This window comes from Antrostomus carolinensis, unplaced genomic scaffold, assembly GCF_000700745.2.
Source record: "Antrostomus carolinensis isolate BGI_N321 unplaced genomic scaffold, ASM70074v2 scaffold7282, whole genome shotgun sequence".
Lineage (NCBI taxonomy): Eukaryota > Metazoa > Chordata > Aves > Caprimulgiformes > Caprimulgidae > Antrostomus > Antrostomus carolinensis.
This window is the reverse complement of record NW_010301555.1, coordinates 60461-74436: the sequence shown is the minus strand read 5'-3', so window position 1 is coordinate 74436 and position 13976 is coordinate 60461. Positions and strand designations below refer to the sequence as shown.

The following is a 13976-nucleotide window of genomic DNA, read 5'->3' as shown; positions in this document are numbered from 1 at the left end:
CTCGCCCCTCACCACAGCCCCAAACTCGCCCGCGGCGCAGCCAGGAAGGCGGTGATGGAGCAAGGTCAGTGAAACAGTTTTCTCCTCCTGGGTCCCTCGAGCAGGCGTCCGTCCTTCCCCACGCGCTGGGGAGCTGCAGACTTGTTGACAGCGGCTCTCGTTAACTTGGTTATTGAGTGGGGCTGAGGGTTGGGCTCTCTGCTCCTGTGGTAGCAGCTCAGATGGGGCCACGGTCACCCCGTGCATCTCCTCATCCCTCCCCAGGTGACAGCTACACTGTTCAGCCTTCCTGGCCTCATGGGACCCCGCAGGAGCCCCCCATGCTGGGAGGTGTGTTCTGAAACACCAACGGGGCTGGGAAGGCTGAAATAACGGGTGTTTGTGTGGGACCTCTGCTGTGCTGGGGATCTGGAAGGGTTGGGGGTGGCATTCCTTTTTTTTTTCCATGGCCCACAGCTGCCCCCCGGGTGCTGGCACACCAGCTGAGCAACTGGTGCCAGGCTCAGGGGTTGTTTGTGTCTGTGGAGAAGGGCCAGGCTGGGGGTTTATCACAGCCCAGGTAAAAGGCAGCGTCCAGGCCAGCTGCCAGGACCTCTCACTGTCTCGTTGGACCTCCCACACTCTCCTCTGTCCTCACCAGCTGTGCCCATGGCACCGCACACCAGGGACAGGGTAAGGCAGAGGTTGGCCATCCCATCCATGGGCACATTCCCAAAATACAGCCGGAGAGCCCAGGGGTATCAAGGGTCCCCGCTGCCAGTGTCAGGCTTTGCTGTGACACAGCCAGGCCAGTCAAGCTCCGCCGCTTCCCCGCAGTGAGATAATGGGTGGGAACAAAGGGATGTGGTAGCAGCCGGGTCTGTCCCGGCACCTCCTGCCAGGGCAGAGCCTGTCCTTGGGTGAGAGTGGTGGGGAGCTCAGCCCACTGCCAGGGATGGGCAGGCTGCAGCCTCGCCAGAGCCAGGGAGGGGATCCCAAAGAAATCCATCCCCACTGGGGCTTAAGTGTTTCTGTAGGACTTACTGCCTGGGTTGAGGTGGTTTCTCAGCTGGATCACACATTGAAGCTCTGTGCTTGTCGCTCCCGGTGCAGTCCTGTGGTGGGTTGGGTGGTCCAGCCTTCATCCAGGTATCTCCTCTGGTAGTGGCTGCTCCTGGTTCCACCAGGATCTTGGGGCTAGGTGGTTCTGCTGGCTTTGGAGAGCACTGTTGAGTTGGAGTTCAGTGTCCTGCAGCAGGAAAATACAGTTGTTGAAGTGCATCCTAAAAAGTTAAAGCTTGGATAAAGATCGGGGAACAGGAGCAGTGGGAAGGTTGTCCCTGTCCCGCTGAAAAAGCAGGAGGCTGGGAGACAGTGAAGAAAATTGGGATTGCTTCCTGTCCAGGCTGCCATCGCAGGGCTCTGCCATGAGCAGGGACCCCCAGTGCCATGGGAGAAGCAGCACCATGGCACGTGCAATGACGGGCACTGACTGACCCCACAGCAGCTGGGGGTCACATAGCCCCCCCAGTGCCTTCACTGCCCCCTTTCCTCCCTCTGAAGCATCTGGTGTGGGATGTATGAGCCACCAACCCTGCAGCGCTGGTGCTTGTCCCTGCTGACCGCATGGTCTCAGCTGGCAGCACTACCAGGAGCTGGTGTTGGTATTGTCCCAGCTACGTAGGGTTTCCCACCCGCTGTCACCCCTGGGACCCATGTGCCCCTCTGCTGAGCTGACCCCTTGTTCACTCAGGAGATGCCCCATTGCTGGGGCTGGGCAGGGCTGCTCGGTGTCCTCACCCCAGCACGTGGAGCGGCACAGAGCCAGCTCCATCGCTGGGGTTGGAGTCAACTCCTCCTAAAACACAACCCCCCGCAGCTCTGGTGTCCCCACCAGCAGTGCTGGGCACAACCCTGTCCTCACCGCTGGCTTTGGGGCTGTGCCAGAGTGAGCCAGGAGCCCTGTGTCACAGGGCACCAGGGATGTTCAGCAGCTGGGGACAGAGATCAGGCAGTGCCTGTGCTCCAAGCACACTTATCCCCAGCAGCACCCTCAGCGCTCAGCAGGATGAATCCAGACCAACACCACGCACCTGACCACAGCCACATCTTCACCCCAATTCATAGTCCCCAGCTATGAGCCCTTAACTCCCCCTCTCTCTCTATGCAGTTGGGGAAGGAGCCTGGGAGAAGGTGCCTGGCTTTTCCAGCTCCATGAACTCCGTAGCTCCCTCTTAGCCCCCAGCCTAAGTGCCGAGGGGCTCTGGGGCGTCTCTCAGCAGGGACAATTCTTTGTGTGTTTCTGCAGAAAGAGCTCCATGGCCCTGCTGAGACTGGAAAAGGTTATTGCAGCCACAACCCCACAATTACAGAGCAACCCTGTGCTCTGGCCCCACGCTGAGCCCCGTGGGAGGTGCTGCCCTGCTCCTGACCCTCATTCAGCAGCAGTCAGGGATTTTAGCTCCATACCCAGGAGGGAACATCTCCCTTCCCTGCGAACAGCCTGCCTGCACCAGGAGACCACTGAAGGTAGAGGGGCCTGGGGCACTGATGGTGTCCCACACCTTGCTCTGTGCCCCGGGATGCTCAGTGCTGTCTGTGGGTGCATCCCCATGCTCCTCTGGTCACCCTGGCTCAGAGAAAGCAGGGGTGATGGGTGCTGGGGTGATGGGTGCTGGGGTGATGGAGCTCACTCCAGCTCTGAAACACTTTGGTGGCAGAATCCCTGGCATCACCTGATATTTTGACAATATTTATGGATTGCATGAAGTAGACGTAGAAAATAATTTGCCCTGTTAATAGCTAAAGCCAACTTTAAAAGAAAACAACACTCATTTCTCCCACTTTCTTGTCCCACTCGGCAGCTCTCTCTCTCAGAGAGGACACGCTGAGCCGTGTCCACCTTGCTGCTTTTCAGGACACTTTCCTTTTGAGAACAGCCGTAGAGGATCCCAACAGCCATTGCAAAGCCCCTATGAGGTTCCACATCCAACCCAGGCCGTATCAATGCCGCATCCAGCCCTGTGCTTGGCTGCTGGGGGAGCGGTGGTGGGGCACTGTGTGGGGCATGGCAAAGCCAGGGTGTGCCACAGGTGCTCTGCACAGAGCCCCTTCCTGGTCACCTCTGTTCCTGCCACCACATGTTACTCAGCTGCTCGGCCAGGAAGTGAATCCCCGGTGGGATGGGCAGGAAATAGTTAAGCAAGTGGCATGCAATGGCCCATGCTGGCCTGGCAGGTCCTGGACCCCAGTGTCACCCTCCAGTGTGGGCACCATGACCATCACAAGTTCTGGGTGAGGATGGAGGAGAGGAGCATCAAGCATCAGGCAGGACTAGGTGCGCCTGCCCAAGGGAGGTGTTTCCCCATGGTCCCCTCTGCCCATAGGACTTACCTGGTGTCCCACAGGCAATGCTCTTTCTCAGTTCCCATGCCAGCCCCACATGGCATGGCTGAGGACATGTGTCCTCCCAGGAGAGCAGCCAGTGACGCTGATGCTGCTGGGATGCTGCCACGTTCACTCGGTGCCTGCAAACCTGCATCTCCAACACCACCACTGCGCACTCTCCATCACCCCCAAAAACCTCCCCTGCCTTCTCCCTCCTCCAGACCACGGTCCAGGGGCACAGCCAGCACCTAAGGATGGGGAGACAAAAGCACATGAGTGACAGCAAGTGTTGACACTGTCCCCTTGCAGCAGCCACACAGGGGTGAGACCGGTGATTTGGCATTTTTGTGGGCAATGCTCCTCCAGTCGAGGGGCCGGGACTGCCCAGCTCAAGGATGGGGTGTCCCTGCTACAGCCAGATCTCTGGCACAGCACCTTGGCCTTGCTCCACTCCTTACACACCATCTCCTGCACCATCAGGGACAGGGAAACACAGGTCCAAGCTAAACCCAGGGGACTGGGTTTGCTGGGAAGCCCCATTTAACAGAGGCACAGAGCAGTTTGGTGTTGATGGCTTGGGGCATTAAGGCATGACTGTCTCCAGGCTTGCAGGTGATGCTGCCATCCACCAGCATGGTGCTGGTGGGACCCACACCGGGTCTGAGCCCCAGCAGGTGTGAAAGTTGGTGTTTGCTCGTTGGCAGCACTGGGTTGGGGAAACCTGCTGCCTGGGTCGGTTTCTGTTTGGGAGGGTATTGAAGGGTGTTCTCCAGGGCGTGCCAGCCCTGGCCTCCACCCTGCTTTCACAAGCGCCCTCTCCGAAAGGAGTTTGTTGTTCTCGGTGGTGGAGCAGATGCAATTAGCACCAGTGAGGTTCTCCCGTGGGGGCCTGGCTGCTGACAGGGACCTGGGGACAGCCACACCCCCTCTCCATGCCCAGGGTAAGCAGAGCCTGCCTTCTGGATGCAGCAACCCAGCCAACTGGGGGGAGCTGGAAACCAGGGGACATGTCCTGGGCTGAGGGGTTTGTCCTGCAGAGGCTGTGTCCCCACGCTTCATGGGAGACAACCTGATTGGAAACCAAGGACCAAACCCAAAGCCAACATGAACAAGCCCAAGGAGTGGGTGGTTGCTCTGGATCTGCCATCACTTCTGACAGCAACCCTGTGCCCACAGACTGTCCTCCTTACCCCAGCTGGGACAGCCATAGGCCTGAGCCTGTTTCCTGGGCTCTGCAGTGCTGTGTTGATGCCACGGCTCAGTTTTGGTCTCTCCCTATGGTTGTGGAGGTGACCAGGTTGGTCTCAGAGCTCAGCAATCCCAAGAGGCATTTCTGGGCTTGGTCTCAGCTTTGCAGGGATTTGTCTCATGGCGCTTGGGTACCGTCACGTCATCAAATCTTTTCACTGGCTCTTTGGAGGAAAAAAAGTTAGGAGAAGGGATCTCTGTCAGCATCAGCTCAACATCAGCAACTGCTTGGGTGCTCCTAAGCAAAAAGGCAAAGTTAGGGATGTGCAAACCCCAGCTGCCCCCAAGCACCCGCCACATCCCAGTGCCCAGCCCGCAAAATGCTCTGGTAGGTGCCAGACCAGTAGATCTGTTTCTCCCCATCATCCGCTGAGCAAACTGGTCCCTGTTGCACTGGAGTGACAGCGATGTGAACCAGGGTGAATCGGTCCCCTCCTGTGTCTGGCACAAACCCAAAGGCAGGATTCAAACCTGGGGGAATTGCAGCTGGAAACTGGTTCATGGAGGGCAGCCGGCGCTCTGCCAGTTATCCAGAGCAGGAGGAAGGACCTGTGTGCCAAGGGCAGAGAGCTTGGGTGAAATCACACACGTGCCACCGTAACCTCACCTGAAAAGCAGCCTAGGGTTACGGGTCCTGCTTGCAGCAGGACTTGGTGGCTGTCCCTCTGCCACCCCGCATCCCCGCTGACCTGCAGCCTCAGCACATGGTGGGTCCCATCCTGCTCTCCCAGGCTGGGTCCCGGCAGAGGGAGCTGTGACATTAGCGAGCCCAGACAGAGCTCTGCGTGCTGGGACTGCAGCCCCAGGCTTTGTAATGGGACCAAAGAAAACAAGTGCTGAGGCCCTGACGCTGCGCAGCCTTCACGGAGAACTTGCTGACTCAGCACGCCTGATAGCTCGTCCTTTTGCCTGGAAATCAAGTCAGGAGTTATGCAGAACTTGTAATTCCCAAGAATTTCCAACTTTCCTTCCCAGCTTGTAATTTCAAATATAAAAGCACTTTTAGCTCTTAAAAAAAAAAAACAAAAACCAAAAAAACACACCAACAACCAAAAAAACCCACCCCAAAACCAGTTTAAAAACGTCCTTCTCAGTTTGCATCCATGCAGAAAGGTCTTGGACCTTTGGTGCAGCGCTGGGGTTGAGCTGATGCAGGAGCATCTCTGTGTAGAGCAGCACACGGCTGCTATTGGAGACCCTGCTCTGTTCCTGGTGGGGCTTCAGCTATTCAGTGGGCAACAGGACAGAGCCACCTTGCAAAGAGTATTCCTTGCTTGCAAAGAGTATTTCTCGTCCCCTACACACACAGCCCTTGAGGGCACACACAGCCAGGGAGCAGCCCAGCTTCACACCAAACATATCCCCATCCTCCCAACAGCCAAACCACAGCTTCCACAGCTCTGAAGGGACAAGCATGGTCCAGATCCCAGCCAGACCCAGGCTGAGCACGTACAGACCGCCAGGAGTCACTGTGCTCGGGTCATTCCTTATCATTTGCATCCTTGAGATAAGGCTGGATAAGCAGTACCAGTAACAACGTGCGGCATCTCTCTGATCTGGTAGTTTGCATCACAGCCTGAACAGGCATGTTGCCAGCATCACCCCATGGCAAGGGGCTGGTGACTCTGTCTCACTGGGCTATGTCACTGTCCAGGTCCCCATCCTTCTGTTGCACCCTAGAAACACTCCTGCCACCCAGGAGCTGCCTGTAGATCGTGTATGTAAAATGAAGTGGTGGAGCTGGGAGCTGAGGGCTCGGTCAGCGAGTGCAATGGTCAGCGAGAGAGGGACAGGTCTGCAAAACACCTCCCATGATGGTTCAGAGCTGCATTTGAACAGGGATGCTTGGAAGAGGCTCTGAACTGCAGCTCAGTGCTGCACGCAGTCCTGGGAAGCTCCTGGAAGTGGAAGTCAAGGTCTTTCACACACAAACTCTTTATGCAGCTCAGTGCCCTAGAGAGATGGGGCAGAGATGATGCCTCCATGCAGCAGCCATTTGACCACTGACAGGCAACTACATGTTCAAACCACCGTCTTCATTTTTGATTGTTACCCTCAAGACAACGTGGACTGGACTCATGGACATGCTGAGCATCTGCTGGAAAAATTCAGGGCTGGCATGTCTCAAACTGAACATCCCCAGATGAGAGTAATCAAAACTCCCTGCCAAAAACCACAGCATCAAACACTGTACTGAAGCAACCAAGAACCAGGAGAGAGACCAGGACTCCCCATCCTACTGCTGCTCCAGCCCAAACCCCAAATCAACCACTAGCTCAAGAAAGAATGGGTGTAATTCTTTATTTTGTGTCCCTTTTAAAATACCATCACAGAACTACTTCCATTCATGGCTTCGTGCTGTCCCTCAGCCCACGACGGCACAGCATCCTAGCTGGCCATGCTCTTATTCCTCCAGGGAGCAGGAGATCATCGTCCCTTCAAGGTTGGCAGGTTGGAGCTGCCTGGTCCGATCTCAGCAGTTGTCCCTCCGTACCAGGTACCACCTGGGAGCATTGCACAGACAGGGAGCAGATCGAGGGAGCAGGAGGGCAGTCCAGAGAGACTGGTGGGGATGGCTGTAGCATTCAGCTGCCCCAGGAAGAGAGTCTCTGGCTTGTGTTTTCTGGCAACTTAGAACTGTGTTTGTTTCTCATTCATTTTTTTTATTTTTTTTTTTAAAGGTTGTTCCTACTTGCAAGGTAAAAATCAGTCAGCACCTTGGGGATCCAAGGCTGAGCTGCACTGTAAAACCAGCAAGAAACACAGATATTTGAAAGCTGAGAAGTCAGAACATCACAGTGGATTGGGGTGTCAGTGGATGTGACAGTGGGGAGACTCTATGGCAGGCACAGGGTCCTTCAAACCAAACCAACCAAACCCTGGAAACATCATCAACCAGCAACAACCCCAACCCAGATACGCAATCTCCAAAGGATAAGTAATCTGAGTAAGATTTCAAACATTTGGGGAAGGATTTCCAGTGCCACTGGGCACTGCCGTCAGCCTGCTCCCACTGGGAATTGCGGTTGATTTCCTAACAACTTCAAAAGGTCAAGACAAGCCTGAGTGTGGTTGAAAAGCTCAGCTACAGGGACTCAAAAGAATCAGACCACAGCGCAGTCTGCATTCATACAGGTTATGAAACAAAACAAGGGCTTCACGTCCTGCCCAGCCACATTAGAGCTGTTGAGTAACGAACTAACGCTATTGCCACCTCTCCGAACTCTCAACATTTCCACACAAGCAGGAATTTGCCCACACACAGAAGCAGTGAGGTTACCTGGACTCCTACTCTTCCAAGTGGGTTGAAAACAAGATCTTACATTATCCACATCTCCACCTGCTGAAGGGTTTAATCGTTCAGGGGTCCCATATCTCCTACTTACAGTTCAGTGTCTACAATGACATCTGGCTTCTCCAGAGTTTGCCGTCTCCTCTGGATGGCATCCACAATCTTTTTCCTGGGACCCAATGGGATATTGATGCTCTTCAGGTCATTGTCTGAACATAGCATGAGGGCCTCCAAGTCAATCTTTTCCTTCTTCAAGATAGAGATGAACTCAAACATGTGCAGGGAAGCCAGAAAAGTCTCCAAGGGGCTGGTGTCTGGTTCGTCATCATCATCTAAGCCCAGCTCCACTTCATCCCAGGGTAGCTCCTCCGCGTTCCTCTCCTGCAGGCTGTTGGCACTGCCAATGCTATCGTTGAGACTTGGCGAGCGCTGCAGGCGGCTCCGCAGTTTGACACCTACCCCATCCGTGTTGTCTTCACCCAGCATGCCAGCATCCTCCCGGCCGATCCCAAAAAGCCCACTGCTGACATAGTTGCGCCGGAACACCATGGTGCCCAGTCCAGGGCGGTTGAACAAGGACTCGTGGCCAGAGTCAGTGCTGACTTCTGAGTGGGCTGAGTCCATGTGCAAACCTGGGTCACTTATGGCACGGGAGACAGTGTCTTCATCCGTGAGGAACATGTCTCTGATATTGCGCCGAGTCCACTCTTTGGGGCTGGCGTATGTGCCCTGCTTCACAAACATGACATCGTTCCCCAGCTGCAGACCAGACAGAGACCGCACACTTTTCCTCCCATCCTCGTAGATCTTGAACGTCCCATCCACCTGCTTCTTCTTCTCTAGCTTCTTTTGTATTTTTGTCTTTCCCTTGGCTGTGCCATGGATGGTGGCTTGTGAGTATGGCAGGGAAGTCACCATAGACATGTGTTGGAACTTCTTGCTTAAGGTGCTACTCGAATAGCTAGAGAAGCTCATGGTATCTGAATTATCTGACATCTCCTTTCTGTACCGTTTCTCCATCCTTTCATGGTGCTTCTTCTGCAGTTTCACACAGTCTTTAATCCTCCGCTCTGTGTCCCGAAAGGCCTTGTCCTTCAGTTTGCTCACCAGTTTGGGGTTGAGGCTACTCTGCTTGGCAGCTATAGAGTCCAGGTAACGCACACACTCCATGTGCCCCTTCATGGCTGCCATGTCCAGCGGGGTGTGGTAGTCATTGTCCAGGCACCAGATGTTGGCCCCAAAAGAGATGAGGAAGGAAAGGCAGTTCAGGTGGCCGTTGGCTGCTGCCAGGTGGAGAGGAGTGTTCCCCCAGATGTCACATTTGTCTGGATCACCCCTAGACAGCAAGGAAAACAACTATTTAGTACACAGGCATGGCTGACAGACTCTGCTGAGATATTCCCAGTTGTGCAGGGGCAAATCAGCACCATGAAGTGTTGCCCCCTTGAAATATGAAGCTACACACCTCTGGCCCCAACAGCTGAATTTTAAGGGGGTCTTCTTGGAGGAGTGTACTGCTGACATGGAATCACATGCCTGACATGCAAGTCTCTGATTATTCGTGTGACTTGAATTTAGCTTCCAGGAGATAATGTTCCTGTATCAGACTGGTTTTTTGGAGGGAAGCAAGCCAGATTCTGAATATCTCAAAACTGAGATATGGAGCTGATTCTAGCTTAGACCTTAAGCTTGTTATAAAATTTGAAACCTCAAGCATCCCGTTAAATACTAGTCAGATTTGACCTTCAGATCTTGGCTTTATTCAGATTCCATGGAGAGAGATCACAAAATACCTCCCCATACACACTACATCCTGTGTGGGACACACCACGGGGTCCCACCATGCTGGTAACACCACCATGGTAGTAGCACCACCATAAAACTTCCCACCATGCCGGTAACACCAGCATGGTAGTAGCACCACCATGAAACTGCCATCCTCAGCATCGGTCCTGAAACCCACCAGCCGCTGCACCTTCCCACCCTCCTGTTCCTTGGTGCCTGGGGGAATTCAGGGCTCAAGAAGCCTCACCATCAGTAGAAATAAGAACAAAGTTGCTGGCACTGGCCTCGGGGTTGGGGTTTTGTGGGGGTTTTTGCCGTACCACACTTGGTTTCGATTGCATGGCTGGAAGCGCGTTGGTATTAGCACATCCTGAGAATCCAGTTTCAGAGAAAGTGGAGATTAGGTTTCTGCACTCCTCAAGAGCTGGACACTTGACTAATGCCATTAGCATCTCTTCTCACACTGTGCCGGACCCTACACCAGCAAGTTGCTGATGGGGCACAACCGCTTGCCCACATCTCCTGCCTTCTGTGACAGGACGGACACAAACCTGGGATTCAGGGGAAGTCTGTCCTCCTGACATTCCTCTGTATTTGTGATCTGCTGAAACAAGAGATAGTTCACACCCGTCCTGGCACCAGCCTTCCCCCGAGCGCGTGTGCTAATGATATGCAGCCAGCAGCACTATCTGTTGAGTCGCTCTCCCTTCGTGCACATGGACAAGGCAAAGCCTTTTATTAAGGCTGTGCAGACCCACCACCCTCAAGAGCAACTCCATGCAGGCAGCAGAGCTCTAGCTCAGTCCAGCTCCTGCCCGTTTCCACACCACCCTTTCAATGAGCTCTGGAGGAACCAGGCACCATCCATTCCCCACGAGGACCTCAGCTTCAAGCCTTGGTGACTCTAGGAGTCTGGAAGGTACATGCATACTTGAGACCAGCTTGTGTCACTTTACTCCTTGGTGCTTTAGGACCTCCAGTCCATGTTACTTTACTCCTTGGTGCTTTAGGACCTGTGTTGACAAGACGTGGGAGCAGCAGAGCCCAGAACACTCTCCCAAACCCCACGTGCTCTGTGCTTGTCTCACTTGAAAGAGTCTGAAAACTACTTCAAGGAAAGAGCATGGAGGCCCCAGGAGCAGAGGGACTTTTCTCCCCTGCCAGGTTCACATCTTTGTCACTACTGCCCATGCTTAGGACCCACTAACAGCTTTGACCAGCACATTTGCTCTCCCACAGTGCAGGCAGGCTGCCCACTGCCCACTCTGGACACTGCTGTTCAGGGAACAGTGGAGCTGGAGCAGAGCCACCCGGCCAGTGTGACATCTGGTCCACAATCCTTGGGCTTTGCTCACACCTCAGCTATGTAATACTGAAGGGAAATGATTCTGCAAAGGCAGAAGCAATAAAGACAGTGTCCAGTGGTTAAGCTGGAGATTATTTGGACCCAAAGTGTGAGTTTCCCTGCTGTATCCCCAAAAGCTGCTATGAGGTGTGCGCAGTTTTCCCCTCGTGACCATCAGCAGTAGCTCCACCATGCACATATTTTCCAAGAATTTGTAGAAACGTAGTAAGTACAACCTTGAGCCTGCGTGAGGGCCCAAAAGACCCACAAACCCTGCAAGACTTCTGTATCCAGAGCTTTCAACATTTCTCATAGAAGCACAGAAAGGCTTCAGAGAAGGGTGCTAGGGAGGAGAAGGGTGGGAGATTGCAGGATTAGGGAGCCATGAAACCAGGAGAAGGAGAGGAGGGAGCTGCCAGTACTCTGGCAATGCTGAGTTTCCAGGAGTGGTAACTCCCCAGCCCTCGCCTCTACCCTCGTAGTGACATGTCCAGGCTGGGAAATTCATGGGGAGGATAAATATTTGATGAATTGCAAGAGAAGAGTAAATTATTGATAGAGCTGGATTAAAGAGCCAGTGAAACTGGAACTGCCGGGGTTGGTGGTGGGACTCCAGCGCATGAAGGGTTGTTCCTTTGTTTACATGTGTTCCAAATGGGCACATGTGTGCCCGACATGGGTGGGCAGATCAGCCAGGGCACCACAGGGGTCCCAACATGTATGTGGACTCATGATTTGGGCAGTGACTTAGCAGTGGACTCACCAGAAACAATCTTGCTCCCTAAACCAAGCGTATGGATGTTCAATCCATAAAGTACATGTCGTAGCCCATTCTCATGTCTGTCTGGTTCAGGTGACAAAGAGTAAAGCCAGGGAGGTCTTGGTGACTTCATATCTGAAGGTCAATGTTCCTCATGCTTTTTACCACCTCAGAGAATAAGGGGGGGTGAGGGGGAGAAGAGCATCAAAACTAGCTTTTCCCAGACATTTCCACTGTCTAGAAACAAAGGTAAAAGAGCAAAATTAGATCTCTAGGTCCCTCTGCCCTATAAACATCTGCCGCAGGCGCTAGAAATGCATCAGAAGGAAAGAAGAAGAGCAACTTGCAAAGTAGAGGTGTTTGATCCAGCATAGATAATAAACATGAGGCCCTCCCTCTGGCAGGTGTCTGTCCCAGCAAAACTTCACCTCCAGGGCGCTGTGCACGAGGAGATGCTGACTGCAGGGTCCACTAAGTGGGAACGTATTTTAATAACAGGTGTGAAGCGGAGCACTTCTCAACTTCAAAGCGTTTTTGAGTGCTGAGTCGACGCCTGTAATAATCATTATTAAAAACGTTGTTAATTGAGCCCCTTAGGTGGACATGTGCATCTCCTGAGTCATTGCGTTTGCACTGTGACACCCACACTCACTCCCTTCCTGCCGGTTTTTTCCCACCACTTCTCCCATAGGATCCCAATTAGCCGGGTAATCCACCGGCACTTACATACGTCCTTTCCTGGCTGCACGTGTGAAGTTCCTCTGATAGCAATGGGCTGGCTCATCTCCTGGCTCATGGCTTGTGTGAAGGATCAGGCCCTTGGACCAGGAGCCACCTGGGTGCAGAGTATCTCTGGCTCCCATAAAATGTTTTTAGATATAGGAAGAGGGAAAAATAATTTATGGCTTGAAGCAAAACTGAGTGAGGGAAATGGCCCAAGCAAAGCCTAGAAATGAGCAGAAAAGATGAGTTTTTGGAGCCAGAGCAGAGCCTTGGGTCCTGTATCCCAAGCTTTGTCCAGTTGGTGGTGGACAGGTCAAGGATTCAGCTTTTCTTCAAGCCCAGATCCCCAAAAATTCAGCACCATATGCTGTAGGTTAGGTTCATCTCAGGGCTTTCTGGCTCTTGTACCAGCAAAAACCCATGCTAGTAGTTGGTGTTACTGGTGATTACGAATGCTGGCTGTGCTGTGACAGTGCCTGGGGGCACATCTACTGCCTCAACACCTGGCCATGCCCAGACCTAACGCTGACTCCAAGCAGCCAGCTCAGGTGCCGGAAGCGACGAAGCTACGACAGCACTCCACCCTGCTCCTTCACCTTCCCGGCAGGTCATCACCCAGGGGAAGTTCCCACCAACATGGCCACACTGCTGCTGGCACCCACGTGGCTGTCAGTCCTGTGGCGTGCAGAGAATGCACATCACCTTCACGTGCCTCACTGCGACCTCCACTGCAACCCGGCCCCAGCTAGGGTGATGTGACTCCTTTGAGCAACCTGGCTGATGTCAGGAGACACCTCGTTCCCTCCAGCCCACTACTGAGACACTCGCACCCCTCTGCCATCAACATCCGAAGCATCCATGACTCCCATTTTTGTAAGAAGGGAAACTGAGGCACGTCTCTGTGAAGAAACACCAGGTGACAAAGCTGACTGTGGACTTGTCTAACAGAAAGACACATCCTCACCTCTCCTGTGGTCCACTCCAAGGCAAGAAAGTCTTGTTCTTTCCCAGCCAAGACCCCCAGACTCGTGTTTAACTGGAGCTGGACTGATGCCTGCCACTGCCACTGCAGTTTATAACGAACCTTGCTGAAGAATTAGTGCCTGTGAAAAGCTGCAATTCTAAATGCCAGTTAGCCTGTCTTTTCCCAGCCATCATGTTAATTGAGTTTGTTTCCCTCGCTGGAGCCCAGCCAGGAGGAAGAAAAAGGCTTTTTGTGTTGCTAACAAGGATGAGCCACGGCTGATCCCTCCTTCCCAAACTCTCTCTCTGTCCCCACACAAAGGTGACACAGAGACATGGACACACCACCGGCTGTTACGGACAGAGCAATAAACCTGCATCGTTATCCCTTCCCTGTGAGCTGAAAAGATGAACTTTTCTCAAGGATCCCCCAAAGGATTTATTATACTTTCTTTCCCCTTCCCCGTCTCAGCCCTACACCACAACCTGCTGAA

The 13976-nt window shown here is 53.6% G+C and overlaps 1 protein-coding gene across 1 annotated transcript in view; it reads right to left on the bottom strand.

The window, feature by feature from the left end:
• Nucleotides 1-7996: 7996 nt before the first annotated feature.
• The window catches only part of USH1G (USH1 protein network component sans), a 9043-nt gene continuing 3063 nt past the window's right edge, over nt 7997-13976 (bottom strand). Inside the window, exon 2 of the mRNA XM_010163502.1 lies at nt 7997-9242. Coding sequence (XP_010161804.1) covers nt 7997-9242 — 1246 coding nt within the window. The remainder of the gene's footprint in view (nt 9243-13976) is intronic.